General features: G+C 41.8%; 1 protein-coding gene across 4 annotated transcripts in view; it reads right to left on the bottom strand.

Annotated features, from left to right (window-relative positions):
* TBC1D4 (TBC1 domain family member 4) overlaps positions 1–20,590 on the bottom strand; it is a 172,717-nt gene extending 152,127 nt beyond the window's left edge. For 2 of the 4 annotated variants that reach the window (XM_046665082.1, XM_046665083.1), the window contains exon 1: positions 19,712–20,590. In XM_046665082.1, coding sequence (XP_046521038.1) covers positions 19,712–20,209 — 498 coding nt within the window. In that variant the 5' untranslated portion in view covers positions 20,210–20,590. The remainder of the gene's footprint in view (positions 1–19,711) is intronic. The other 2 variants (XM_046665084.1, XM_046665085.1) reach the window with 2 other exon arrangements.
* Positions 20,591–25,529: the final 4,939 nt, after the last annotated feature.

Raw genomic sequence — 25,529 nt, 5'->3', positions numbered from 1 at the left:
TTAGGGGCTAACCTCAGGGTTGCTGGACCTTGGCACTATTGATATTTGGGGCCAGTTAATTTTTTGTGAGAGGGTGTCCCGTGCGCTGCAGGATATTCAGCATTATCTCTGGCCTCTCTACCCACTAGGTGTCTGTAGCCCCCACAGTCCCAGTATGACAACAAAATATGTCCCCAGACATTGCCAAATGTTCCCTGGGGGATAAAATCCACCCCCTCTCCTATTCAGAACCCCTAGGTTTAACTCCTGGTCTAACTAGAAAATGTAGTAAATCTTTCTTATGACCTCTCAAAGTCTGAATCACAGCACGATCAGGCCATGACTTAGAAATTAAATACTAGAATCCTTGACCTAGAAGGACAGAAGGATTTAAAAGTCTTTCATTTGACACAAGAAATATTTAGCCAAGTCGCCTGATCTTAAGAAGTACTTGGGAGGCTTATGACCACGAATTCCCAGGTGATTTCCCTAGAAATTCAGTAGGTCTGGGGTGAGGCCTAGAAATCTATATTGTCTAACAGGCACCCGAGGTGATTTTTATAAACATGCAAGTCTGAGAACAGCAGTCTAAGACAGCTATATTTAATACATACACCTTAGGGAGAAAATCTTTTGACCACGTTGCATGACAAAAATCCTCAACATTTCCACAAGCATGATAAACAAGGCTTTCTTTTTTTTATCCCACGCTTAAAAAAGTAAAAGTCTACCAAAGTTGAAACGCTTGGTATAAGAACTATCTAATATTTCAAGAAAGATGGGCCAAGCAAGTGGCTGTGGCCTCCCCTTGGGGCCTAGGAGACTCACACCATCTCAGGATGACACGACCTTGCCTTTCAAACCAGAACAGTAGAAAGAAAAAGCAGTAGGTAAATTTAAACTGGGATCCTGTTTTCAATAAATGTTTCCGTCATTCTTTTACCTTAACAACCTCCCTGCTTACCTCCACCGCCACTCTATCTCTGTGACAATCAGCCCCTCCTGCAATTACCACTTTCCACAAGCCACCCTAATTACCAGCTCACTCCTTCAGCACACCTGCTCCCACCAGCAGGCCGGGACTGGTCACACTCAGTGACCACTCCAGTCCCAGTAGGAAGCAGACCATTTTTTTACCAGCCTAAGGCAAGTGCTGCCTTAGTTTCAAGGTCATCTTCTTCTCACCAGTTCTTTGTGCTCAATTCTCAACTGCCCTTCAAACTTCTCTGCTTTGCCCTTCTCCCAACACTGACCTGACACCAGGTAGTTCCCAGTTCCCTTTTGGCTAATCTGATTCCTGAGTTCTCACCTTTATCTTCTCCAAATGTATTTCCAATGGATTGTTTGCCTTCTCTTTCTATGGCTCCCTCATAAAGATGTGATTTTATGCCTGGCCACTAAAATTTAATGATAACTACAGTAATGATAATAATAAATTGCTATCATGTGAGTGATTCCTTTGTTTGCAGGCATTATGCTAAATGCTTTATATCAATTATCTCACTTCTTTTTCATGATTCCTTCAGATAGGCGCTAATATTATTCCTACTTTATAGAAGAGGGAGAGACTTAGATTAAGTAATTGGCTAATTCTCCCAATTCCACCTAGTCTCTGTACTTTGGCACTGCTTTTTTTCCTTGCTTCTCCTCCTCCAAAATACATGCATATTCTCTATCCCACTTTCCTGTATCTCTCCTCATCTATACAAATATAGCATCTTCTATCCGGTTCTCTATTGAGGACCTGTAAGCTCTGTGTTCTTTTTCTTAACACAGTGGTAATACCACCCCTTCTCTTTAATTATTTAACATTTTCCCTTTGAGTCTTTCCTCTTCCAAATACAACATAAACCTCTGAAGACCCTGGTCAAATTTCACACTTCTTATACCCCCGGACATATAGCACAGTCCTACTCAGGAAGAAAACACTCAAAAACAAAAAATAAATGTATATTTTGTTGAAGTCATTTCAACAAAGCATATAATGAATGCTCAGTACATACGAGTCATTGTGCTAGATGCTAAAGATACAAAAGTGGTATGGTCTGTACTTTTAATGAGTTTAAAAACTAGTGGTGGGAAGAGGCTTGCAAACAAACAATAAGAATATTTGACAATTGCTGAAATAAGGTTATAGATAAGGAGTGCCAGAGCCCAGAGAAATGAGTAACTTTCAAAAAGGGGATGGGGTTGATAGAAAAGATTTTACAGGAAAAGAAGTAACTTATGAAGGGCGTTAGTAAAGATTAGGAGACCACACCAACATTAGAGGACATTCCCAACCAAAAGACCAGTGTGTAAAGACAAAGAGTGAAAGACCAGGTGGGCATGAGGAATGGCGGTAAATTGAGAAAGGCTAGAAGGCAGAGCTGGAGTACAGCGTGGGAGAAGGGAGGAGGGGCAGACCTGAAGCCATGTTAAGGAGCTTGGGCATTCTCTGAGTAACTGGCCAGGGTATAAAAAGGAGAGAAACAAGGACTGAAATAAATGGGTGAGCCAAATTTACCCCATCAGTGACCGTAGAATCTTATAGACTGGACACAAGCATTACACAAAACTAGACCGCACCCTTTCATAAGGTGTTTCCATAAATAGTCAACACGATTTTTCATCATCATCTCCAATACCATCACGATTACTCCAGCCACTAGCTTACAAAAGAGTGCCTCTAATATTCTACTGTATATTTGGGGACAACCGAGTGGCTGTGCTGCAGGAAGTAAGCAGCAAACCATCGGGAGCTCATATTCAGTTGACCACTTTTTTTTAACTTTTTTTTTACACCTCTTAGAATCTACAATAAAAAAAATGGCATAAAAGGAATGCAAGTAATGGCTTAAAAGATAAAAGCCTTAAAGACTATGCTTATTTGTTCCTCACCACATTCCAGAAAGGACTCCAAGTGAAGGAATGTCTGTGGATTTCTATTACCATATACTCTGAGCTCCCATTTCCACAGGTAATGAAACTATAAATTTCTTTAATACTACAGCTTCAAAAAATTACTAGGTGCTATAAACTTTGCAGCTCTACCAAGATGTTCTTTCAAAGTGGCATGATTAGATTTCTGAGCAACTTGGAAATCACCATGAAGCCATTTAAAAAAATTTTTTAACCTGATCAGACCCATAAATGCCACAATCTTTACAGAGAATGACAGAAAAACCACTGCCATTAAAATTTCCAGAGTTCTTCATTTCCTACATACAGGTACATGTATTGACTTCAAAAAGTCTCAGATAGATGAAGAGTGACTTTTCATTAAAGAACAAAAACCTTAAGTGTTAATTATCTGTCATTTCTCTTCAAACCCTAGACCCTGAAACTTCCACATTCCTGGAGACTAAGTGCAGATCTCACGTCAGGGAATACGGAGCTCCCCAACAAATGTGTGTTCTCTCAACAGCTTCCCCGTATAATTAACGCATCTTGTAGAAATCGCTTAAACCTCTTATTCCCAGAGCTAACTCGTTAAACTTACACTTGATTAGCCTCAACCAACATCTGTTAATGGCCAAGGTGGAGCTGATAACAATGGTGGTGACAAGGAAATTAAAACATTCTGACAACTACAAGATTCTCTTGGCTTCCACTGTCTAACACGTAACCAAAAATCATCCTCTAAAATCCTGTGCTGACACCATTATTATTTTTGTTTTGCCCAGGTCAACTATTTTTTAAATATAAAATCCAGTTCAATTATGGATAGCAGATTGAACCAGAGGAACAAACCCAAATGTGTCCACCGTTCTGAAGCTCAATATGATACCAAAGACAACGACCAAAGTGTATATTACTTCAAAAATAAATAAGCAAAGAATGTTCTATTTACATCGTGGTTTTTTCTGGGGAAGTCAAATTATAAACCTATCTCTTACTAGGTAGAAGAGCTGCTACGTTGCCTCCTTCTAGGACTAAATGTTCTCCTTCCACCACTCACAAACCTATGGGGGTAGAGACTGGAGGAAAAGAAGATACGGCAAAGCAGAGCTAAATTTCTCCCAAAATGCATGGAGCATCATTTTCCAAAGCTGTGAGACTCATTACCACCTTGGGCAAATTGCCTGTCTGCCAATGCAGCCCCAAATGACCTTAATTACATTAATTAGGGCAATTTCTTCCTTCACAGCATCTCATTGTTTGAAGGCTCTGTCTCAGCCTTGGAGCCAGTACCCTCCTTGGCTCAGCCCCATCACAGACATCTCATTTCCCCCACTGCTTATAACACTGCTCCTAATTACGCTTCAGTGTGTCCTTGACTCATTTTTTCTCCAAGACCCCTTCTCTCTCTCTGACGACAGATGGGTATTATGTAGCTTCCACAGAGCATGGGTAATAACGTCCCTGCAATGACTGCAGAACACAACCTTACGGTTAGAGGCTGATTTACAACCTGATTTCTCATAGAATTTACCCAGCTACCGATATGTAAAGTGATTTAACTGCTGTTTGTGACAAATGTTCTAATAACCATTAATCAAACACCTAAGCATTGGTAACTGTCATAACACTCGAAATACTGCCAATGTGCCTGCAGTCAGAGACGGTGTTTTGACTGTCACTGTAGAAAGAAAACATGTCACAACAATTTGACCAGAGATGGTATAAAAAGCAGTAGTGTCATGACGGCAGCGGGGGCATTTTAACAGGACGGGGCTGTGGCTGCTCCTATGGGTCTCGCAGTTTCCTGAACTTAGGTTCCTGGAGTTGTAACCAAAAACCTGTACAGGAAGGGGCCTTGCATCCCCTAAGGCACCGTGTCTCCAAATCCAGGCTGCATACAAGTACCAAGCTGGCTGCACCCCAGTTACCCACTTTTACATAAATTCCCAGGTCCCACGCTGGAGATGCCAATTCAACACATCTGGGGAGGGGCCCAAAAATGAGCAGACATGTATACTCTTCTTAAACTCCCCACTATGTTCTGATGTGAAATCAAGTTGAAAAATACCCAATATTATCCTCTCCACCCCCTGCCAAGATTCTGATTTCACTGGCCCCAGTGTTGGTGAAAAAGGTTGCCAATGCTCTAGAAATCACAACTACTGATGGAAGGATGTCATCTCTCTCAGGTATCTTAGGTCAGGAAAAGAAAAAGTTTGCAAAGAACTGTGAACATCCAGCCCTCTCATTTTACAAATGAGAACTCTTGATTTAGCCCCTAAAACCTATTTCTCCCCCACTCCTCCAACCAGCCTTCCTCATATCTGTAAATGGTATCAAATCCACCCATTAGTAAAAAATCAGCAAACTTGGGCACCATCTTTAGCCGTCATCTCCACAAGAGGCTTTCCCGGACCCATCTCTTGCTTTTGGCTACAGGTGGCAGAAAACCCAACTCCACTCACATAAACTGAAAAAGTTGCAGGTAGGTGGTAATCAGGTTTGTTCCCATCACAGTTCAGGGAAGTTTTTTCCAGTTCTCTCAAGAGTGCTCTCCTCAGCTTCATCACCACTCTCGTAGTGAAACGACTATAACAGTTCCAGATATTAAGTTCACACACAACAACCTACGAGAAAACTTTCTCAGGAGCCCCAAGAAAACTTCTCTCCTCTTGCATTGGCACAAACTGAGATACAATCCTTGGGACCACTGGATCTCCAGGTACAAACTTATAAACTGGCTTGGGCCTGGATTCCTGAACAAATCAATGGCATTTCCCATCTTGGAGCTGGGGATGGGGCCAGCTTTCCTGCAGCCTATGGGTGAGTGGCAGAGGGAGAGAGAAAGGAAGAAAACATTAACATTTTATGAGGAAAAGAGAGCTGGAGAATCTGCTACATAATCCAATCTAGAGTAAGTTTCCTCTTTTTATTCTCTCAGAGCACCACATTCTTTGCCTTCACAGCCTTTATCATGATTTGAAATTGGATATTTGTGGATACGCAGCTAACACTTACAGAGCACTTATTAGATGGCAGTGTTCTAAGTGCTTATATGAATGAATTCACTCAATCCTCACAACAACCCTATCGTCCCCATATTACAGAAGTGGAGATGAAGGTATGGAGGGGTGCTCCAGGGCCATGGAGCCCACGAGCGGTGGAGCTTTGAGTCCCAGCAATCAGACTCTAGAGCCCAGGTGCTCTTTATACTCCTCCACAAAACTATCAGACACATGAAGCAGGTAATGCATTTGTTTTATACCCCACTCCATATCAGCATCCAATACAGTACCAGGCACAGAGGAAACATTCAATTCACCTAATAACCGAACAAATGAATAGACAGGGAAGGAATGAACGAGGCAATGAACAAAGGAACAACTAGAAAAACCATGATCCAGATTAATAGACTGTTCACATTATACAATTAATTAGGGAAAAGTGGGGCCAAGACCTTCAATTTCCTGCATCCTGCCTGGCTTCTCTAGCTGGAGGTCTGTTACCTCTGTTCCATATGGTCACACCTGCATAGTCAATAATAAATGGTCTTTTCTCCTTCGAAAAGCTACCAAACAGCAAACAGAAACTCAAGCAGGAGTTAGTCACTTCTTTTGAGACAGAGCTTACATGAACACGTTCAAAACAGAGAATGATAGGAGTTAAGGATGGGATTTTCCTGTATTTACCCCACCTGCATTAGACAAGTGAACATTTTGTTCACTGAGAGTAAGAACCAAAAACTGAAAACATACAAAGCCCTTTGCAGTATCAGGTACAGAAGAAATTTTACAAACATTTTTTAAATCAACAATTTTTACTAAACTAAACAGTTCAAAGTCTCCACCAGATTTATGGAGATTAAGTACATGTAAAGCATTTGTTGTACTTCTCTTTCACAGTGGCAGCATGACTTTTAAAAATAGATCATCTGGAAAAGTAAGTAGCTAAGGAAAAATTACAGGGCATACATGTGTCAGTTCCCACTGTCAATGTCCAAAATTAATTCTGCTCTCAGAAGAAAGATCATAGCAAAATCAGAGCAAACAATGTTTCCAGAGAAACTATTAATGGGTATAATCACATGCGCACAAAACCTATTAACCTGACTGGTTCCTAAGTAAATGGGTTAATGGAAACAGGGTAACTCTAATCCAATGCTAACGAATATCAACTCTCCTACTCACTATGTACATTACAGCTTGTCCCTCTACAGAAGAGACCCGTGAGTCTATCCTCCACTTTGGGAGTAAAAGAAAACAACCTTAGTAAATAAGCAAACATGTTATGAAACTATTTCCATGTTTGCCTTTGGCCTTAATAAGCAGCCATATTTTGCTGTTTTCAACAATGCAGCATCAGCAATATCTGTGTCTTCAAGCCAAGCTTAATAATGGAAAGCAGGTTTTCAAAGATCATTTCAATCATTAATAAAGGATGATGACAAAAACAGAGAAGTTCATTTAGAAAACACAGACTGCGGGGCCGGCCTTGTGGCCAAGTGGTTAAGCTCACACACCTGGCTTCAGTGGCCCATGATTTCACCAGTTCGGATCCTGGGTGTGGACATGGCACCACTCGTCAGGCCATGCTGAGGCGGCGTCCCACATAGCACAACGAGAGGCACTCACAACTACAATATACAACTATGTACCAGGGGGGCTTTGGGGAGAAGAAGGAAAAAAAGGATTGGCAACAGATGTTACCTCAAGGCCAATCTTAAAAGAAAGAAAACACCCACAGCTTCATCAATGGAGCAAAAGGGGTCAGCTACACCACACAAGGGATTGAACGCTGAAGAAATTGTGGAGACGCTCATAGGTAGACAGATTATGCCTGAAGGCAATGAGATACTGAGGAGAAAATGCCCTTTTTTGAGGAGAAGAGGAAGTGGCAGGGGGCCTTTATTTATAAAGGCAAATGACTGGTATTTTTAAATTTTTCCTGGAAAAATAAAGCCATCTTTCCATGTGTCATTTTTTCTTTAAAGTAGAACCTCAACCCACAGCAATACTGCACAGCATGAATACTATCTTACTTTGTAAGCTTGGTTCATGCCCCAGTGGCCAGTGAAAACTATCATCAACCCATCAACTGCTCTTATTATAAACATTAGATAAAATGAATACAAGGGAAGTAATTATTCTATTACAAGGGCATGCTGACTAAGCAAATAAAGAAATCCAGAATACAAATCCTACATCTTATTCTCAGTCAACAGTTCACTGCGGACATTGGCCAGAGTTTTTTTCTTTCCCAATCCCTAGTCTGACCCTGATGGATCTCCTCTCCATTTTCATTTCCCTTTTCAATGAAAAAAAACTGAGACACCTCTTAGGCCTTCTCTGTCCTTTTTAGGATAAGTCTTAAAAAACAGGGCCTGGCGCCAGCCCTGTGGCCAAGTGTTTAAGTTTGCGCACTCCACTTCGGCAGCCTGGGGTATTGCAGGTTTGGATCCTGGGCACGGACATGGCACTGCTCATCAAGCCATGCTGAGGCAGCATCCCACACAGCACAACCAGAGGCACTCACAACTAGAATATACAACTGTATACTGGGGGGCTTTGGGGAGAAAAAGAAGGAAAATAAAGAAAGATTGGCAACAGATGTTAGCTCAGGTGCGAATCTAAAAAAAAAAAGAGAAAACCAGGGCCCAAGACGGCACTGGCCCAGTGGTGTAGTGGTTAAGTTCGCATGCTCTGCTTCAGGGGCCGGGATTCACAGGTTTGGATCCCAGGCACAGACCTAGCACTGCTTATCAAGCCATGCTGTGGTGACATCTCACATAAAATAGAGGAAGACTGGCAACAGACATTAGCTCAGGGCCAATCTTCCTCTTGTTGCTTTAGGAAGATTGTCGCTGACCTAACACCTGTGCCAATCTTCCTCACACACACAAGAAAATCAGGGCCTACGAAAATGGTGCATTTTAGATTTGGGAGTAAAAACCTGCAGAAGCCATTCAAAGTATTACATAACTAAGCAGTCTTCCAAATGAGATCATGTGTGCATAGAGAAGCCTGAATAACTGAACTGAACTGAAACTGAAAAATAATCCACTTATTGCAAGGATATATTCACAACACCACTCTTGCTGATCATCTTCCAGATTCCTCAATGCTCGATTCACATTATTCAGAGAAAAGGCCCTGGAGATGCCTGTTCTCATGTTGGCAGCATTAGTAAACTTCCTGTGTTTTGATAGGAGGGAACAAAGTCCATCTCAAACTAGTCTATAAAATTTTTTCAGCAACTACATAATTTGCTTATTAAAAAATGCCTGCCTTATAATCCCATTCAATATTATCAGTATTATGTCTCTAAAATGTTTAACATTTATAACAAAAAAATAATATTGTGCAAACAATACAATCAACACTTGTTAAAATTAATAACTTTGTCCTTGCCAAGAGACCTTAAACTCTCACCAGTGGATTTAAATTCCTTGAGGCCAGGGACCAATGCTTACTCCACTTAGCTCCAGTTTGTTGGAATGAACCCTTTTATAGAACTGGCTCCCCAGCATACAACCATGAAGAGACAAGCTCTCTCTCTCCATGGAGCTGACATTCTAGGAGTGGTGACAGTACCTCCAGAAAGTGTTTAAAAAATTAATTTTAAATATGTAAGTGCCAAAAGGGAAACAAGTAAAGGGCTGAGATGGAAGTGGAAAATTGGGATATCTACCTACTTTATTAGATAGAGGGTCACAGGGACCAATTTGAGGAAGTGACACATGAGTTACGCAAAGAACTGAAACCTGAGAAAAAACAAATCTATCAAAGAAAGGGAACCACACATGCAAAGGCTTTGAAGTCATCTAAGAGTTGGGCTTGTTTAAGGATGACTGAAATGTAGAAAGTGTGCTGGAGGGGAGCAGTCGAAGATGAGACTGATGGGGGTGGAGTCATACAAGATCTCGTGAGAAGAAATTTGCCTATTACTCTGAGTCCAAAGGGAACCTGACCTGGTTTGTGTTTTACAAGGACCACTCCTAGTGCTCCATGGAAGATGCCGTGGATAGGAGGGCAACAGTAGAGCAGGACAAAGAGTTGAGAAGTCTAATAGTCCCAGCAACAGATGATGGGGCTCAGACTCGGCTGGTGTTGTGGTGATGGAGAGATGTGGACACATTAAAATTAAGTTTTGGAACAGAATCAACATGACTTCCCTCAAGGGCTGAAACTGGGGAGTGAAAAGTAGGACTCAAATATAATTCCTGGCTTACTGGCATCAGCAACTACATATTCAAGTGCAGATGTCAAGTAAGCATTTAGATATTGAAAAAAGCTGGAGCTCAGAGGAGAGGGCTGAGCTACAGTGACAAATTTGGGAACCATCAAAAAAATTTTACAAAATGGTGTTAGAAGTGCAGGTGGTTTGGAAACCCAGATCTGCTACTTGCTAGCTTGTGTCCTTAGGAAAAGTACAGACGTAGTTTTCTCACCTATAAAATGGGGATAGACATACCTATTTTTAACAGGATTGTCTACAGCAAAGGTCAGCAAACACTTTCTGTAAAGGGCCAGATAATAAAGATTTTGGGCTTGGTAGCCATGGAATCTCTGTGGAAAATACTCAATACTGCCATTGTAGCATGAAAGCAGCCATGGACAATATGTAAACAGATGAGTGGGGTTGTTTTCAATTAAAACTGTAATCACAAAAACAAAGGCCCCTTTACCGACCCCTGGTCTAGAGCAGTAGTTATCTAAGTGTGGTCCTGGACCAGCAGCATCAGCATCACCTGGGAATTGTTAGAAATGCAAATTCTGGACCTCACCTCAGACTTGCGGAAGCAGAAACTCTGGGGGCGGGGGTCCAGCATCAGTAGTATAACAAACCCTGCCGGTGATGCATGCTAAAGAAAATAATATATATTGCTTAGAGATATTATTAATACATATCTAGGGGCCAGCCCCACAGCATAGTGGTTAAGTTCAGCATGCTCTGCTTGCATGGCCCAGGTTCACAGGTTCAAATCCGGAGCACAGACCTATACCACTCGTCATGTTGTAGTGGCGAGCCATATTAAAATGAACAATTCAATTCCAAATATGTCTCCAACCTAACTTCCAATAGAAAGAAATGTTTAACACCAATTAAATTCCAGATCCCTAATGGCATATTAGCTATTAATTAATAGTCTCTATTGCTATGACTAACACATTTTATTTACATGAACATAAAATAAACAAATTTATCAAATGCTGTTGATTATTATAAGAGAATAATTTGACCAATGGAAAACATTTAACATCAATGAAGGAGGTTAAAATATAAAGGGGTGTCAAGAAATAGAATATAGTACCACCTGTTCTGATATTTCTTTAATATTGCTGTTAGAAAGTGGGCAGAGATCTGCCTTTTGAACCTGCTTCAAATTAGATAAAAGAATTGTGGATGAATATAGAGGAGTCGTGCCCACTACCACCACTAGACTATGTTCATGCTAACAGGCCTTTGCAAAATTCCATATAAAAACTAAAATAAAATCAGTACACAAGGGTTAACAGCCTTAGAAGGAGCCAACAGGAAAGTGCAAGGATGAGATACCAGATCATTTCTCAGAAAACGGAAGATCAACTTCTACAACTGGAAAGATATTCAATCAAGCAGATAGTGCACAATATTTAAAGAGTTAGGCAATTGGCTTTGGGTGGTCTTCAAAGTGAGCAACAGGATCAGGGCGGCCCAACACAGAGTAATGAGGTATCCCAACAAGCATAAAGAGCATGCTACTGGACATCTGAGGGGAAGAAATATTTGGAGAAGCAAGCAAGAAGGACATCAGTTTAATTTCGGGTAAATTCAGAAAAGTCTCTCTGGCTGCCCAGGTAACAAGAATTAAGTGGCTGAAACCAGGGCAAGAGGTGAATTGAATAAGCTGGGAGCCATTTAGGGCCTGAAAACAGATTTGCTTAGTGGTTTGTAAAAGCCCTAAGCCATAAACGTATTTGTCCAGATTATGTAACCTATTAGAGAAAACGCATATGAAGATACAATTATGACATATAAAAAGAAGATACAATTGTGAGATACAAAAGACTACTTGATGTGCTCAACCGGAAGCACTGTTTGACTTAGAATCTGAAATTAGTGATAAACTACTCTCAGGTTATATAATATTGATTGTATGAAGCTCCATGGTTCTAACTCCGAGAATTTTACAAATTCACGTAAAATTTGCTGAATGAATGATTTCAGTTCCAAAGTGAAGACTATCCAACGGGTTAAGGGCATCCACAACATAAAAGAGCTGAAGCAGCAAATTTAGGCTTCTATATTTAGCCAGGAAGATACCATTACTTCGAGATCCTCTTTCCAACCCAACCTCTTACGAGAAATGAAACTTGGAAGAGATCAGTAACCTACAAAATAATAAGTCCCATATCCTTTTGGAGGGACTGCAGAAACCTGTGTCAAGATGGTCTGAAATTAAACCAACTAAAATTTTAATCCTATATTTTTTCCCTTTCTGTCATATGATCATAGATTATCAGGGACATATTAAATAACATCTGAAAGTTTAAACCCAAAGTTTCCCAAACTTATGGTGGTTCAGAATCCTTTTAAAGGTAAGTTAAAATGTTAATATAATTATTTTACTGTTACTTTGTCTAAATATGTTCACAAAAACCTAGATATAAGCTTCATATGCTTGTAGCCCTAGCTTTTAAACAACGCTGAAACCAAAACCAATTTACAAAATACCCACAAACACAAGTATAAAGCCAGTTACATTTAGACTAACAACTTAAATTCAATGTGATGAAAGATGCTACTTTCTAAAACAATATGACTATGGCACCGATGCTACAGCACAGACTCAGCATGTAGCTGTTACTATGAACCCTGTGTTTCTTTTTTTTCTTTTTTGAACCGCTTTTCTCTATTTGAACTCCTGCAAAACCATACTTCATACATCAGGTCACTGGGCTTTATCTAATCTTAAAATTTACATATTCTTTTCTCTCTAACCCAAGGCAATTAAGATGGCTTGACTTGGTGCCAATGTTTCTTGCTTTATTGTATATGTTTTATAATGAAGATAAGATGCATTATTTTTATATTTTATAATTTTATACTTAATACCACATAATTATATACTTCTATATTATAATAAATACAGTTTAACATTTTATACATTATATTTTTTAAAACTTTATAATACTTATATACTTTATGATTCTATAAAATATATTCAAATGTATGATTGTACCTGTTCTTAAATACATATCCTAAAGAGTTTTCATTCTAAACTAAAGTAGTTATAAAATTACAAATAAATTCTCATAGTTTACTTCCTGGCCATTCCTAAGGACAGTACGAAAAAGATACACCAGAGGTCAGCTTCACCAGCCTGATGAATCATATAGACTTTTTATTTCCCATAAAAACAAAAGTACATACTGGCATAACTATATCAAATCATGCATTCAGCATTAATTCACCATTTTACAAATTAATAAGCATATTTAACTGTGGAGATTGTTAATATAAAACTGGGGAAAAGTAGACAAATACTGCATGACCTCACTTATATATGGACTCTAAAAGAGTCAAACTCCTCAATGCAGACGGTCGATTTATGCATTTGGTGCTTGCCAGGGGCTGGGGGATGGGAGAAATGGGGAGATGTTGGTGAAAGCTTACCAACTTTCAGTTATGCAGGATCAATAAATTCTGAAGATCTAATGTGGAAACAGCATGGTGACTATAGTTAATAATACTATACTATATATTTGAAGTGTGCTAAAAGAGTATATCTTAAGTTTTCTCACCATGCACAAAAAACAATAACCATGTGAGGTGATGGATATGTCTTTTAATCAGCTTGATTATGGTAATCCTTTCATTTGATAGGTATATCAAAACATGACATCATACCCTTAAATATATACAATTTTGATGTGTTAATTATACCTGAATAAGGTTGAAAAACAAACTAAAATAAACCTACTGTATTAAAAAAAAGAGTGGGAAAAAGTGATAGCATAAAAGTTTATAACACTAACAATTAAAAACTAATTTTTCAACAATTGCATTGTAGAGTAGCAGGTTTAGAATCCGTCTGCCTGGACTGGAATCTGCTTCTTTTTCTTTTTTTTTTTCTGCTTTTTCTCTCCAAATCCCCCCAGTACATAGTTGTATATTTTAGTTGTGGGTCCTTCTAGTTGTGGCATGTGGGATGCCACCTCAGCATGGCCTGATGAGTGGTGCCATGTCCGCGTCGAGGATTCAAACCGGCAAAACCCTGGACCACTGAAGTAGAGAGCAAGAACTTAACCACTCGGCCACAGGGCTGGCCCCTGGAATCTGCTTCTTTATTATAGGCCTTGTGTCCTTAGGGAAATAATTTAACCTATCTATACCTCAGTTTTCCCATCTATAAAATGAGGGGGATGCTGGTACATAGTTCACACAGTTATTGTGAAGATAAAATGTGATTCCTAATAAAAGCACTACAGGCAGTGCCATCACCAGCAAAAGCTCAATAAGTACTAGCTTTTAAGGAAATGCATTTAAAAAGTTACTCAGACAGACAAACTATGGTGTACAGTATCGTTATAACCTTAAAGAAACAAGTCAATAACATCCTTAGTTGATGCCTCACAATGAGTTATTAAATTTGTGTTAATATTTTATGTAGACTGTAATCAAAGCAAAATCCTTTTCCTGTATATTCTACTAAATTAAATTATAATTGATCTGTTACCTCATTTTACAAGGGGCTACATCTAAGTGACTGCATGTTGACTTGGTTCAGACATGCCAACATAGCCCAAAGGAAATGGGACTCTTCAACAACCATCTAGAGGACTTCAAAAAACAAACAAAGGCCCTGAGATTTAAAAAAAAGTTAACAGAATTGTTCGGATTAATTATTCAGACTGGCTGTCATCTTATTCACCAAATTGTCAACTCTCTATTTATTTTTGTCTGGTCTTCTTAATAGCTAGTATATCAAACATGCTGAATGCTGTTATTTCTCTGGATGCAAATAAAGCTTTAATGTTTGCAAAAACTTATCATAATTTAAAATTAGAATATATTCCTAAAAAGTCATTTATTTCATCTGCAGAACTTAAAACTTTTGCTTGAAAGGTAAAGTTTTCATTCAACATATGGATAGCCTTATGATGCCTAGCAGAATAATGTCTACGTAGGGAAGAAGATACACACAGCTGTTAAGCTAGAAAATGAAGAGTTTCTTAAAAATCTACTGTAGTCAGATATTCCTCCTCATACTCACCTTGAACTTTCAAGTATGAGAACAACTGCAAAAACAACTAAGGGAACAGAAGTGGTCATATAACCAATCAAATGAACAAAATCATCGAGGGCAGTAGTTCTCAAGCTGTGGTCCCCAGGCCAGTAGTCTGAGCATCATCAGGGAACTTGTTAGCATCAGAAACTAAGGGTGGAAGAGGGTAGATTAGTCTGTTTTAACAAGCTCTCCTGTGATTCTGACACACACTCAAGTTCTTGAACCTCTGGCTTGTGATAAACAAGCTCTGATAATGAACAGCCTCAATCTTCATTATAATATTTCCTCACAACTGGGGGGCTCTGGGCACACATTTTTACCTTCCCCCAGATTCTGCAGTCAAGATTCTACCACGGAGCCAGGGCAAATTAGCCTCCACCTCAGATCAGGAGAAGGGGAGAGAACAAAAACGTGACCACAGCAAGCATGAAGAGAGAAAGACCTACTCATCCAGAATAGCACAAACTATGCAGAAAGCAGAGAGAGAAATGGGAAAACTTCCAGATTTCTATTTCTCTGATTTCCTGACTAGTACACTCCCAAAGCCACTGACCATGAACTACGCGGAAGAACTGAGAAATGACCCTCTTGAGATATATCAACAAAAATTAAGTTGAAAATTGCCTACCTGAATAAAGCTCAAAAAATACTAAATATTTTAAGAGGAACAAAAAACCTACAGATTTAGAGAACTTAGAATTGGAAAAAAACGGTATCAAGTTCATTTTTAATTTTAAGAACACAGTTTGTAAAATCTCTGAAAACACATTCTTGCGAGTTTCAAGAAATATATACAGAAACAAAATCAATGAAAATTATAGCAATCACGTTTTTTGTCTTTTAAATGATGGCTCATTCTATAATTACGAAATATAATTTTCATGTTGTTGAGTCTCATGCAAATATTAATTATCATCTTTAATCTAACAATATTTATAAACACTAACTATTGCTTTTTTAATATTGTAAAATATAAGAAGATAAAACAATTTCTGCTTTTTAATAGGGAAATTGAGATAATGCCACACAGCCTCTTTCTGAAAGTAAAGATAAACATTTAAAGAATATTAGTGACCTACCCTAGATCTTAGGTAAAGAATCAGATATTTATGCCAGCGGGATTTTTAACATGAAGTTTTAACTCAACTTACACCGCTGGGATTTTTTAAAGTATCGTATGTAGAGTTAAGCACTTTTACTAGTTCAAATATCCAAGTTTGGCTGAAATGTGCCAAAGCTGACATTCCTTCTATGCAAGACTACACAGGCTTGAGTAAATGGGAACCAATCTACATTGGCATATATCTGATCTGGAACTGGTTTGTTTGCTCCCAAACTCACCTTTCTTTGCATCTGGGAGAAACAGCTCTTCATTAGCCCTTCTGGCTAGGTGCTTGCTCCTCCAGACACACATCCTTAAAAGTTGACTCTGACCCACCAGGCAGGTGTGGAGTCAGAAGGCACATCACCATGGCAACCCCCCACAACAGAGCAAAGCTACCAGCACAACACTCATATCTCTGAGGTCACATGTAGATCCACCCGAAAAGATGTGTGAATAGATATTCTGCAAAATATTATCACTGTATATATAGAAACCACAAACCTCCATCTCAGTGGCTTGGCATAAACACAAACTTGACCATTTAGCTATGGTCACCTATGTCCCGGTTTGCCCTAAACTGTCCAGGTTTATACTTGTTATGCTTGTCTAATTATTGGCAGTGCCCCTTTTCACAATAAAAATTGTCCTAGATTAAACAATAAATTATATGGCCATCCTACAGACAGGCCTATTTCAGAAAAGGGGTAGGCATGAGAGACAAACCAGAGGCCAGTTTGTTTGGGGATGTCTGCAGGCCTCCTGCTCTAGGCTACCTTCCATACTTCGTTCAGTGACTGTGGAAAACACCTAGTAGACTCTCGACAACAATTTTAAAATCCAACTAAATAATTCTCCACTTCAAATGTAGAACTCAGGGGCAAAGCAAACAGCAGGTCTTTTTCCTTCCTATTTCAAAGGTGCCCAGAACCATCCAGAGCTCTATTCTACCTAATGGACACTGCTAGACGGTAATAATGTGACGAATTCATCCCTTTAACAAGTTCAACTGCAGGATCATCACTTCTGGGAGTTTTACTTAAAAATTCTCCCCCAAAATGGTCCTAACTCCCCCTACTATGAGAGCCATATTGAGCGAATTCAGATGCTCAGAAGGAAACGTGACAAACAGCACACAGTGTCTGATGACTGCACTTCTCCACTCAACAATATTTATGCCTAAGATCCAAAGTCACAGCCCTTAGATCTCCGAAGCCAACCCTGAGATGTGTTTTGTTTGGCCCAGGTAGGAACTTAACTGTTTCAAGTATTTGCTAATACTTTAAAATGTGGACGCAAAGAAAAATCCAGATTTCCACCTTCTCTCAGGACATCAGAAGCTCCAGCAACACTAGACTTGTATTCTATTAATGCAGTTTCCAACTGGAGCCGAGTACCATCTTGAGAAAGGACACCCACCAACCAGTCCTCCAAGGTCCTCACTCAACCCTCTTCCCAGGCACTTGAGTTTATAACCCCTGATTTCTGGCTGGAGGTACTCCTTAGGCAGACAACATGTGGCCTTTCAAATTAACAATCCTCTGCCAGCGATTCTCTAGGTTTGAGGAAAACAGGAATACATATCTTTGGACCAAAGATTCAACTGGGAAATGGCAATAAGCAGGAAAAGTCAGGGGTTTTTTTCCTTCCACCAAAAAGCCATATGACTTCCACTGCTCCTACAGGACCAAAAGCAGGAAATGAGCCTAAGCCTGGTATCATTTGTAAAGTAATAGCACATTCAGCCTCTAACACCTAAATACAAAATGAAGGTAAACACAAGGGGATGTTTTTAGTTGACCCACCAATGAATCAACAGCCGCTGTTAAGAATTCAAGGTGCTGTAACCCATAAACAAACTCTGACCATCAATGAAATTAGCAATGATGTGTCATGTACCAGATCTAAAGAAAATAACTTTGACATAAAACACCAAGAATCATGAAACGTTCCCTAAAGTCCTGGGAAAATGCAATTTCTTCCTTCTTACTGACAGCACCAAAAAAATCTTAATAAAGATGGTGATGACTTCTAGAAATAAAGAGCATGTTGCACTCCAATTTCAACATAGGTGAAAGCTAAAAATAAAGTTTTGAACAAATAAGCATAAAATGAAATTCATTTTAAACATGATTAGGATCTTGAGATAATCTGCAATAAAGTATTTTACCACAGTGTAACAGTGGTCACATCAAATGGCTCTCTTCACAGTGGGAGTTCTGAGTGTTAGGACATTAAACTAGTTTACAAAGTAACTGACGAAATCTAAGACAATGAGCTTTTATTCTCTTCAATTCAGCTACAGGCCCTTTGTGAGAAACTATTGGACAAGCAGAAATGTTCAATTACCCCATACTAGAATAATAAATTAAGAAACAAATTAAAGCTTTATTTAATATAGGGTGTTTTTCTCATCTGAATACTAATTTCCCAGCTACCAAAAGGAACAACCACATGGGGCAACTGAGACTTTATTTATTTATATTTCGATAACACTTTTCCAAAGAATCTAAAGTACTTTGCAAACATTAAGTAATTATTTTTAGTATAGCATTTTGGGGTCTTTCGATATGGTAAACATCTTTTACACATTTTTCTTTTAAAGACAATTTTGTTTTCAAAGACACAATCACTGAGGTAAAGTTTTGTTTGGATTCCTCTCGCCGTTAGATAAAGGACTGCGTCTGCGTTTTAAGGAAGTGAAAATGCTCTGTTTGGTAACAGACACCTCGATTCAGTAAACTCTGGAGAAATGACATTAGAAAACAGATTTTGACCTCTTCTATGACCCTTAGTTTTAAATCACCTAAGTAGGTATGGATTCTGTCTCCAATTAGTGTTGTAAAAAAAAAAAAAAAAAAAAAAAAACATTTCTTTCCACTCAACATCTAAACGCAGATTCGTACTTTGCTGGCAATCTGACAAGGTCTATGAACTTCTTCCTAAGCCCCGCTCAGAAACAGCCTCCCAGACCCGAGACCTTCAGAAGCTGCTGTGACTAGGACGCGACCGTCCAAATGGGTTAAAGTGCAGGACCTAACCAAGACCGAGAGTGAGTTCGGGGCCTCTAAGAACCCAACCCTCTCCCGCGTCCCCTCTCACACACATGCACACACACGCGGACAAGGCCAGGCATGCCATCTCCAGTCACACCCCCGACACCGCGATCCTCCGGGACAAGCGATCTTCCTAGGACGCGCCCTCTCCACAGTCGCTGGACCGCTCTCCGCCCCACCTCTCTCTCCCCTGCTCCCGCGGGTCGTGCGCTCCCTCCACCCTGCCCGCCCCCGAAGGCTCGCTCCCCGACTCCGGGTCAAAGCAGCCAGGGGAGTGGGCGCTCACGCGCGCCACGTGGAGGGCGCGCGCCAGCAGCCGGACCACAGTCGGTCCTCAACGTGATGTCCCAGCGCCTCCGACCCTGCTACTCCTCCCGGGTGCGCTGGACCCTCCCCCGCGCCTCCGAGCCGCCGTCTTGCCTGATTGGGGTCGGTGGCGCGGAAAACGTGACAGGCCATCTGCGACTCGGGGTCATCGGGTTGCGCCTTGATCAGGTAGGCAAAGTAGGTGAGGTCGTGGCTGTTGTGGATGAAGCGCGAGATGTGCTGCGCCTTGTGCTCGAAGATGAAGACGGCCGGGTTGGGCTGCGCGGCCGCGGGGCCGACGCCCCCCGCAGCCCCGGCGCCTGGCGCGGGGACGCAGCGCAGGAGCGGCGCGCTGAGCACCAGGAGCACCTCGCGGGCCGCCGGCGCCCCGCAGCCGCCCGCCTCGGGCTTCTGGCTGCGCCGACGGATCTCGGCCATGAGCCAGGGCAGCATGGGCAGCGTGGTCCTGCGGTCCAGGCACGACCCTCCCACGTACCACAGTCGGAACCGCTTTTCGCCCGGCTTCCCGGGACCCGGCTGCGCAGGGGCGCCCGGCTCGGGCTCTAGGGGGTGCGGGAACGGCTCATCCTGAATGCAGCTGGGGGGCTCCATAACTCTCGTCTCCCGAAGGCACCGCGGCGGCGGGGCAGGCGCGCCGCGCCCCCAACTCCCGCGCTGAAGGCGCCGCCGAAACTGTGCCAACTGCCACCCCCGGCCCCTGCGCCCACCTCGGCGCAGCGCGCCCCTGCACTCGGCGCTTCAGCGGCCCAGCCCCATGCGGCACTTCCCCGGGCGGGCTCGGAGGCTCCGGCGGCGGGCACCCAGGGAGCGCCCGGCAGCCGAATAGCAGGAGAGGGCGGGTTACATCGGCATCCTCCTTTCTTGGGCGCGCGCCGAGGGGCTGAACTTCCCCCTTCCTCCGCCGCGGCTCCGCGCGCGCAGAGGACGGCGCCCAGGGCCCCGCGCCACCACCGCCGCCGCCGCCGCAGAACCGCTGCGGCCGCCGCGCTCGCCCGGGGCAGGACCCGGAGGCGGGGCGGGGAATAGGTCTGTGGGCGGGAGGGGGGACTTGGGGCGGAGCTGACTCCTACCAGGGTGACCGGCTGTCACCTGGAAGGTCGGGACCGCCGGGCTTCGGCGCGATCAGTCCTTGGGAAGGGCCTGCGGGAACTATTCCGATGGAAAATAAAAACAAAACGTGGCCTCGCGGGGGCCGCTGCTCCTCCCGGCGCCGCAGCCCAGCCCGCTGCTCCTCCTCCAAGTGTTCCCGTCCCTCCCTCGCTCCTTCCTTCCTTCCAGGCTGCAGCTTTAATCCGGCTGCTACCCCGCCTTCCGTCCGGCGGGCGGAGAGCGTCGCCTATAAAAGCGTATCTGTGAAGTCGCCTCTCCGCCTCTTCCTCCGGCCGCTGTCCCAACCCGCCCCTGGGGCAGCAGTCCTGCGCCAGGCGCGGGCACTGCCCGAAGCAACTCGGCCTCTCTCGGGTCCCCAAGATCGCGGTCCCCTTCTAGGCGTCTCTGCTGCCCTCTGGAGAGGGGACCGCTCTTAATGGAGCTCCGGGATTTTTTTTTTATTAATACTGTTTGCTTGGTTTCCATTTCCTCTAAAGGCTGCAAAATAATTTCTGAATCTTCTTTCCTTATAACCTCAAAAAATACTTGTTTTAAGTCAAAATATTAAAATAAAACCTTTTAATTCCAATTTCACTTTAAAATATAACATTGTATGACAAACATAAATCTTCCTAGCTCTTAAAGCAGCCAACTTCTGAAAATATGAAGAAATTGCATTTTGTTTATTATATCCACTCAGTTTAGAGCTAGTATAGAGATTTCTCACTCTTTTATACATAGTAATGCATATTTCCAAGGAACTCAAAAACGTTATAGGGATAATCTGATTGTTCTAATTTTAAAACAGAGAACTAGAGAAATAATTGTTTTCCATTTTAGCAAATTGGACTGTCCTCTCTTTTTACTCTTATTGAATTATAATTAAGAATTTATAAGTAAAAATTAGATAAGAAGTAAACAAAATAAACGGGAAAGACACTGAAAGTTCCCAACTTTCTCCAGAGTGCCTACAGGAAGACGAAAACACGGGTTTCTCATTGTTTTTAGTTTAATGGTATTCCCCCTTTCTATAAGGCCCTGGGACTTTTTTTTTAATGCTATTTACGTAAGACCCCTATGATCAACTGCCGTTATAATTCCTATGCTGAATTTCTGGGTGCACCGTTATGCCTCTCTTGTAAATAAACATCTAAGCTCCAAGATGGAGACATTATTAATTTCTTAGGTTTAGTCATTTGGTTTAACCACGCCACCATACCTTTGTGCAAAACAGACTGATGTCTTCAAGAAGCAGTGAAGGGGCCCGCCCGTGGCTGAGTGGTTAAGTTTGCTCGCTTCTTGGCGGGATCCTGGGCGCGGACCTAGCCCCGCTGTCAGGCCATGCTGAGGCTGCGTCCCACGTAGGAGAACCAGAAGGTCCTACAACTATGCTCTGGGGCGTTTCCGGGAGAAGAAGAAGGAAAAAAAAGGAAGATCGGCAACAGATGTTAGCTCAGTGCCAATCTTGAAAAAAAAAAGAAACAGTGAAAAGTTCTCGGAATGTAGACTGAAACTTTCTAGAACCTTACCAGAAACTGTTATCAGATCCCATTTTCCTAGGAAGTGGAAGTCTTGTGGGTTCTACCAAATCAACAGCTCGGGACCTAGTATTGAATTTGGAGCCCCAGCAGGCCATTTCCTACTGGTAAAAGAAAGTTAAAGCAAGAAACAACTTTCACATTGATGGAAAAACAGAATCGTCTTTTATTACATGACATCCTAAGAGTGATCGCCTCCTGCTCTGGAATGTCCTTAGCCCTTTCTTTGTAACTTTTTTGTGATGTTTCTCTGACTATGCATTAATGAGCATCATCACTGTTTGCCAACTATCTGATCCTCTCTGCAGCCTGATACATGGGAAGATAGCTCTTCCCTGCTCTCTGAAAGTTAGGCGTGGTCACAAGACTTGTTTTGACAGTGAAATGAGAGCAGAAGTGACTTGGGTCACATCTTGAGTAGAAGCATTTCATCACCAGTAGTTGCCGCTCCAGCCCACTCTTGCTCTCCAGCCGGATCTTCCCCTCCAGCAGTGATCAGGGAAACAAGATGTCCACATGCAGGTTCCTGGTGATCAAAGCAGCCCAGAATGCTGAGCCAACACACAGAGGACAGCCATCCTGGAGAATCTCCCAGGCACACAGCTCACTTCTTTTGAGTGAGAAATAAACTTTTCTTCTGTTAAGCCACTGAGATTGTGGAGTTGTTCACTACCTTATTGTTAATCTATCCTATTCTGTCCAACAAAATTATTATACTATAGTATATATTGTGTCTTATATAACTTGTTTTATAATCATTTATACATTTGACTTATTACATGCATGAACTAGGTGGTAAACTATGCTATTAGTTTCTTCTCACCATTGTATCATCTGCAGAACCTTAGAGAATTGCATGCACATAAAAAGTGTTCAATTATATATTTGATCATTTGAATTTAGAAAAAGGTAAAAGGACAACATACAACCTTAAAACATTTGGTAGAATTGGCAGGTCTATGATGTTTACTAAATGATGGGCCAATAAATCAACCTCTGGCCCCCAACCCTTCCACTCTCAACCCCACCCTGCCCAAAAAAGAATATGCTCATGAAAAGCATTTCAACAATCTGTAAGAAATACCTTCTGAATAGACTTGTAGACACCTCTACCTATGATATCCAAAAGTGAATACTTATATTTAAAAGAAAAAAAGTGCTCCTCTAATATCTCAATCTACATTAATGGTGTCAGCATTAATTACAAGTTGTAACATCCAGTCAATTCCTAGTTAAAGAGGCCAGCCCCATGATTAAGTTTGCGTGCTCCCCTCTGGCGGCCCAGGATTTCGCTGGTTCAAATCCTGGGCACGGACATGGCACTGTTCATCAGGCCACGCTGAGGCGGCTTCCCACATGCCACAACTAGAAGGACTCACAACTAAAAATGCACAACTGTGTACAGGGTGGGGGAGTGGGCTTTGGGAGAAAAAGGAAAAATTTTAAAATCTTTAAAAAGAAAATCCTATTTAAAAAATTTATATTACATGAGAAATATAACGACCTGAGCTGGTGTAATGAGACCAGATGGGAGAGTTGTTACAATCTCTTCGCTTGTGTCCTTGCTTCCAAGCACAAGTGTGCTGTCTCTCTTTCTCTCTCTTCTTGCATCTCTCTCTGTGTCTCTCTCTCTTCCATGTTGTGCCCTCTCCTCAATATCTACTTTTCTTCCTTGCTTAAAAATCCCTAAATGAAGATACATTTCCTAAAGTTCCAAGCACAAATCTTTCTAGTCTTACATTTTCCGCTCCTCCCTCCCCTCCCACATCCAGACAATCTCTTCATTTCCAAATGTATGACAAGCTCATGTCTTTTTGAGCTTCATAGGCTTCTTCCTCTCCCTGATTGCTCTTGCTTCCTTCCACCCCACAATTTGAATTTCCCCCATCCTTAACTACTTGAATACTCATTCACTGGTCAAGAACCAACTCAGAAGTCATATCTTCTTTTTTTCTTTTTTTCCTTAAAGATTGGCACCTGCGCTAACAACTGTTGCCAATCTTTTTTTTTTTTTGCCTGCTTTATCTCCCCAAATCCTCCCTGGTACATAGTTGTATATCTTAGTTGTAGGTCTTTCTAGTTGTGGCATGTGGGATGCCACCTCAACGTGGCCTGACGAGCCGTGCCATGTCCGCGCCCAGGATCTGAACCAGCGAAAGCCTGGGCCGCTACAGCGGAGCGCGCGAACTTAACCACTCGGCCACGAGGCCGACCCCAGAAGTTTTATCTTCTGTGAAGATATTTCTTACTTCTGCAGTCAGAGTTAGCGGCCCTCTCTTCTTTGCTTTTTTTTTTTTTTTCTTTTTGAGGAAGGTTAGCCCTGAGCTAACATCTGCCACCAATCCTCCTCTTTTTGCTGAGGAAAATTGGGCCTGAGCTAACATCCATGTCCATCTTCCTCTACTTTATATGTGGGACGCCTCCCACAGCATGGCTTGCCAAGCGGTGCCACGTCCACACCCGGGATACGAACCAGTAAACCCCAGGCCACCGAAGCAGAACGTGCAAACTTAACCGCTGTGCCACCGGGCGGGCCCCTGCTCTCTTTTTTTATACATTCCACTAATATAGCTCTTATCACGTTCTTTATAATTATTAGGTGATTTGTCTGTGTCCCCACTACAAAGAGAGCATCTTGAAAGGAGGGATTATTTGTTTTGTGCCATGTTTTCTTCCAGCAGAAAGCAGGCAATAGGTTCTTAGTAATATTAAGTGAAGGAGTAAATTGAATTGAATAGATAGCAAAATAGAATTTAAGAAACTAATGATTAAGAGAAGAGTTTTAATATCACAGAGATGATATACCAAATGATTTAATTAGCTACTTTCAGGTAAACATACTAAATATATCCACCAACTAATTATAAAATACTAGAAAATAATAAAATGCCTCTCAAAAATTGTGATGGAGTTCTGACTGGAGATGGCATACAGAGCACAAGCATTTGTGACTGAATAGCATTTTGAGATAATAACAGGGCTTTCCCCCCTGTTGTTCCTTGTTCCCTGTAACTGTCCCCCAGCCCAGGCAGCCAGGGCACTGCATCTCCGCTGCTCCAGGAAAAGGATGACACAGCAGAACACAGGTAACAGAAGAGCCCGTTCTTGGCTTTCAGGTTTCAAAACCTAAGGACCTGGCAAAGGCAAAAGATTTAGAAGATATGCTCTAAGAGTCAGTTCCCCTTGCTCTAGATACTAAAGAAAGTTTTCCCAAACTGGAGAGATGGAGGCAAAGAGAAAGGGAATAAATAAGGGATGACTACTAGAAAACCAGATATACAATA

Source organism: Equus quagga, chromosome 6, assembly GCF_021613505.1.
Source record: "Equus quagga isolate Etosha38 chromosome 6, UCLA_HA_Equagga_1.0, whole genome shotgun sequence".
Classification (NCBI taxonomy): Eukaryota; Metazoa; Chordata; class Mammalia; order Perissodactyla; family Equidae; genus Equus; species Equus quagga.
The sequence above is the reverse complement of the archived record's forward strand: the minus strand, read 5'-3'. Positions and strand labels throughout refer to the sequence as shown.